Source organism: Mus pahari, unplaced genomic scaffold (genome assembly GCF_900095145.1).
Source record: "Mus pahari unplaced genomic scaffold, PAHARI_EIJ_v1.1 scaffold_8424_1, whole genome shotgun sequence".
NCBI classification, from domain to species: domain Eukaryota; kingdom Metazoa; phylum Chordata; class Mammalia; order Rodentia; family Muridae; genus Mus; species Mus pahari.
This window is the reverse complement of record NW_018391774.1, coordinates 1-5,190: the sequence shown is the minus strand read 5'-3', so window position 1 is coordinate 5,190 and position 5,190 is coordinate 1. Positions and strand designations below refer to the sequence as shown.

General features: G+C 44.5%; 1 protein-coding gene across 2 annotated transcripts; it reads right to left on the bottom strand.

Annotated features, from left to right (window-relative positions):
- Window positions 1-1,733: 1,733 nt before the first annotated feature.
- LOC110314692 (H-2 class I histocompatibility antigen, Q10 alpha chain-like) lies at window positions 1,734-3,877 on the bottom strand. 2 transcript variants are annotated; one of them, XM_021188935.1, is made up of 5 exons: window positions 3,808-3,877; window positions 3,304-3,568; window positions 2,801-3,105; window positions 1,957-2,232; window positions 1,734-1,834 (listed from the first exon to the last, which is right to left on the bottom strand). In XM_021188935.1, the coding sequence occupies exons 1-5, from the start codon at window positions 3,875-3,877 to the stop codon at window positions 1,734-1,736; spliced, it is 1,017 nt and encodes a 338-aa protein (XP_021044594.1). The 2 variants fall into 2 exon arrangements, with proteins under 2 accessions (XP_021044594.1, XP_021044595.1); XM_021188936.1 differs by having other exon boundaries at window positions 2,801-3,096.
- Window positions 3,878-5,190: the final 1,313 nt, after the last annotated feature.

Here is a 5,190-nt window from a genome sequence, read left to right as displayed (position 1 = left end):
CATATGCCCAACTCTCATGAGAACATCAGCAAGAGGGAGTGTGGTGTGGTATTTGCTGTATGTATTGCAGTTTTACAAGAACAGTTTTACAAAGTTAGATTACATATAGAACATACAGGACACGGGTGAAGACAGAACTGCACTGAGAATGAAAAGGATCCAGAAGATTAGAAAAAATCGCCAAACTTAGTATGAGTCTAACAAACCAATTCAGTCATAAGTTGAGAGAAGCCAGATTTAACCAGTCAGCATGGAAGACTAGATTGTATGGAGACTGGAATCTTTCAGGCCTAAGCCTAGCAATCATTAGAAAAGAGGACATGCTCTGGGCTCAGAAGAAGTTATGTATTCCCCCAGCTTGGGTCCAGCTGTCATCTTATCTAATCATCTGAGGAAATAAAAGTGTCATTTACAAGAAACCTCTACTTAAGTGAAGATGAGATTTTTGACATGGAAACAGAAAAAATAAAGACAACAAGTATGAATCAAAGTTCAAATTCATTAGAAAGGGAAATTAAACAATTTCGGTATGTGATTGAATGCAAAGAACGGCACCTAGAAAAAGACAGAGAAGACCAAAATAATGGATCACAACTTCTCAAGACAGAGTTACTATTTTATTCCTCATACTTTGATATGGTTTACTCATTAAATAAACCATGGGAAGAATTCACAAAAATATGAGCAAATTCCTAATATTGAAATAGGAAGAATAAATTTACAGCTAAATGAATTTATAACTCACTGGAAACTAAAGGTCAGTCTCTGATGGAGGTTTCCCAGGCCTGCCTCTCCTGGATCAGGAGAGATGACTGGAGAAGACACAGGTCAGTGTGCAGGGGAGTCATGCTCAAGTGTAGGCTGATCTCATTTCCTCATGTTCTCTTTACAGGAGACAGAGACCTGGACACAGATGCTAGCCATTAAAAGAAAAGTCACATAAGGCAGCTATCTCAAAGTATAGAAGGAAATAATGAATCACAATTTCTGATTGGTGATTGTTCAACTGTCATCCTAAAAAGACATCCATGTTAACAAGAGTTTCAGTCTAGCAAGTCACACAGGTTAGGAATATGTTCTTTGAGTACTTCCTATCTTACTGGGAGAGATGCACCAGAACTCTGGGTACTGTCCATGCCTATGTCAGTATAGCATAAGACCTCTTAAGGGCCCACAGCAATAGGGCCCAGTGGGAAAAAAATGTGTGAACACCCACAATGGTTACTTATCTTCCCAGTTGCAAAGGTCTCAGGAACCAACTCAGACTTCATTACTGGCAGGTGAAATATAGATGAAATCTTTCCCACCTGTGGGAAAAGCACAGCCAGTGAGAGACTGTGGAAGCAGTAATGTTGTGGGAGTAGAAAAATCTCCGGGTCAAACCCCAGTGAATTTTCTTGAACTGTTACTGCAACTAGGGGGACAGAGGAGACGACAGGATGGAAGATAGTAAGTAAAGAGGACTAACTGGCTTTCTGTAGGTCTGTTCTCAGCTGGGACCTTCTTTTTGACATCTCTCTGTGGGAAATCAGAATTGGGTATCCATCCCCCCTATCAAGAGGGGAGTGGATCTATCTATATTTCCTTTACACTTTATGAGAGATTTAAAATCAGCACAAAAGTCCCAGTGCCTTAGTTGATACATCTTTCCTCTGAAGAGGCAGGGAATATTTATACCTTGGTCTGCAGATCTGTAGAGAGACAAGTATACAGGCACTTCCCCTTTCTTACCTTTATTTCTTCCATATCAGAAAAATCACCACAGTTATCACCACCAAAGCTCCAAGAACCAGGCTGGTGAGAATTGCTTTGATGGGGATGGTTTGTGGAGGCCCTGATGATGGAAAGAAGGGAGAGTGAGGAGTCTGACCCTAGCTCTAAATCCTGATCCTGCTCTTGTTTTCAAAGAGCTCACATTTCCTGACAGCAGAGTGATTGCTCACACCCACTCCTTACCCCATTTCAGAGTGAGTGGCTCAGGTAACCCTTCATAGTGCACATGGCATGTGTATCTCAGCACTTCTCCAGGAGGAACAACCACAGCTGCCAACTTCTGGAAGGTTCCATCCCCTCCAGGCCTGGTGTCTGGCAGCTCCATGTCCTGGGTGTGGATTTTCCCATCCCTCTTCCAGGTCATTGTGATGTCAGCTGGGTAGAAGCCCAGGGCCCAGCACCTCAGGGTGATATTCCCTTCAGGTCTTACATGGTGGGTCACATGTGTTCGGGGGGCATCTGAGGGGAATATTTGGAGAATTCTGGGATTTTGTACTCCTCCTGGAACCTGAGCAATGCTCATGGAACTATCCCTGGAAAGGATGGGAGAATTGGATGAGGGAGGGAGCCAAAACCATCCACCGGCCTAAATTCAAGAACTGGATGATATATTCCTTGGAATATTTTACAGTAAACATGTGCCAACACAGGGCAGGATACTGTAGGTCTCTCTCTAAATAAATAGACTTCTGGTTCTGACTGTGGAGGAGACTAGGTACTCAGCAATCCTGGAGCCTGACATTCAATGTCATTGTGCAACGGCAGTGATCAGGCCTGAGAGAGGCCATGATGCACAATGCAGATGGAAGGGAACTGCTGTTTTGGCCACACAGAGCTGTCCTGGGAGAAGGGTGAATCTTCTGGAGAGTCCCTCTCTCATATCGAGTCAGGACACTGAGTAGCTCTCTTTCCCCTTTAATGCAAGACAATATAAGCATTCCAGCTGCTCCCTGCTGAGGAGGAGGCTTCAGGGAGACAGGAGCTACAATCTCAGAAAACAGAAGAGGTTTGTAAGGGTGTCTCTTACCAGAGTGCATCAAGGCCTCCTCTCCAAGGTCCAGGCATCTAAGAAGGCTTTCCACACACTTCCCTAGCAGGTAAGTCCTCCAACTTTCTGTCAGGCCTCCTTGCTCCTGGTATTTCTTGAATTCTTCACCTACTTTGCCCTCTGCAATCCAAGAGTTCAGGTCCTCATTCAGGATTAAAGAATCATAGCCATAGTAGTTGAGCTGGTAGTGACTGCCGAGGAAGCTCCCATCATTTGCCATATTGCAGCCATATACTTCCTGCAGGGTGTGATAGTCTGCCACACACCCATTCAGCCTCTGGTCACTATGAGGCTTCTCTCCCATCCCGGGATTTTGTCCCCAACTAACCCCCTACCCAGGTAANAGCCTGTAGTTCTCTGGGGTCTAAAATCACCAGGTCCCTATGACTATGGTTGTATCTCTGACTTGGGGACCTAGAGTGGAGCTTATTGAGCCAGACCATGAGCGCACTGAGGAGTTACAACCTTGGTCCTGAGTTCACTTACCATTCTCATTATTTATCATCAGGTACCTAAGAATTCGTCTTCCTGACAGTGATAAGCCATGGGCTTTTGCTGTCTCTTTCTCCCAATATTCAGGTGGCTCCTGCTCCATCCAAGCAGCCCGAGGTTGCATCCTTGCATTTGGTTTTTTGGTGTCAAATCCCTGAAACTGTGTGGAGTCTACATATCCAACCTGTATAAACAGGGGCTCCAACCTGCCAGGCTCCAAAATCACAATGTTGAAAGTCAGCAGCCAGTGTGAGCCTGTGGGTGGTGCACATTGATACCCTGACTCTTAAGTCTGGATCCAGAGCAGGTTGGTAGAGTGCAGAGCAGGGGTTATGTTGTGTCTGTGGACCTGAGAAGCAGGAGAGGTTCAGGAGTAATTCAGCTAGGGTATCAGGAATGGTCTGTTTATTTAAGGAGGAAAGTGGAGAGATGTGGATTTCAAATGCTGTGTCTTGCTCCCTAAAATGCCAGGTCCCTCAATGCCCCTCACCCACCTGCGCAATACTGGGTCAGGTCTACAGCCACCAATAAGAGGACGAGGCTGCAGTGTCCAGGCATCTCCATCCTCCCTCTGGAGTCTCAATCAGGCCCTATATCTCTTCACTTTATATTCTGATGTGGCTGATGCTGATTGGCTTTCATTGATTTCCCAAAGTTAGTGATGTAAATCTGATGGGGTTGGTCTTGGAGAGACCAATTCCTGGGTGTGGGGTATTTCTAGGTTATTGCTTCCCCACCTTGCACCATTTCTATAGCTTTTTATTCTGGCATCAGTGTCTAAGCACAGGTCTGTCCTCTGGTCCAAGTTACATATCATTGATTCCTAGCCCAGAGGCCTGTAAGTCAGAAATTTTCAAACATTTCAATGTTAGAATATCTGTAAGTGCTTAGACATTGTGTAGTCTTCTCCGGTGACTGTGCTTGGGTCGAGTATATCAATCCATATGTATCATGGTGGGAACTAGATGTTTTGAGAGTTTTGATTCCATTCAGATATAAATAATTAATTGCATGTAAGCTGAATAAAAGAAAATGAACTGTTTCCAAAATGAAATGAAGATGTCAGCAGAGCCTTTTAGATATTTACCATTTCTGGAAGTCCTTATTTTCATCTTCCCTCCCATAGATCATAGAATTTTGTGTCTTCATTTTAGCTGTTTTTAAAAAAATATTTGAAACAGAAAAATTCAGCTTCACAGATATATTTTAGGAGAAACAATTTATTTTGTGGGAAGTGGCAGCCAAAAGGGTGCCCTGGCTCATTCCCAAGCCCCATGATTCCCTGCTTGTTCACCAAAAACCTGATTATGTGCACCTGAATGATCAGGCGCTTGCTGCCTGACAAATAGTGTCATACAACATGATATTGAGTCACTGGCCTATCAACATGCACCCTGTCTGCGTGCATAGCACGTTTACAGAGCTTGCTGAATGCTGATTGGATGAGAGATGAGTGCAGAGGGTGGAAGGGGATAAATTGGGTGATCCCCAATAATTAATCGGTGTGTGTCTCTGTGTGGGCAGAAAACACTTTGGACTGGGTTCCTACTGAAGAGCTTAACATCCTAAAAGATGATAGGCTGCAAGGAAAATGAATGCCCTGTCAGTTTGCACTGATCAGAGCATGATTTTTATTAATCGAACAAGGAAGGATTCTAAGTCCTCCCTGAGTCCCCTGGAGAAACTCTCTGTCTCTCTGCCTCTGTCGCATGGTCTGATCATGAGCAGAGATGTGATCCAGTAGGTGGGTCCAAACGAGTGGGCGGTGACGACGATGAAGTAGGATGGTCTGACGACGCTGCATTCTGGGAGATCTGAGGAGATCTTAATAGCAATCCTGTGCGTCTGCAGGGGGCGCAATATAATGTTTAGAGGGA

Excerpts from the sequence above, each read along its gene's own strand:
- LOC110314692 (XM_021188935.1), bottom strand. The coding sequence starts at position 3,877 with ATGGAGATGCCTGGACACTGCAGCCTCGTCCTCTTATTGGTGGCTGTA. Across the intron at positions 3,569-3,807 it reads CCTGACCCAGTATTGCGCAG|GCTCACACTGGCTGCTGACT; the intron begins GTGGGTGAGGGG and ends CACCACCCACAG. Across the intron at positions 2,233-2,800 it reads GGAGGCCTTGATGCACTCTG|ATGCCCCCCGAACACATGTG; the intron begins GTAAGAGACACC and ends TATTCCCCTCAG.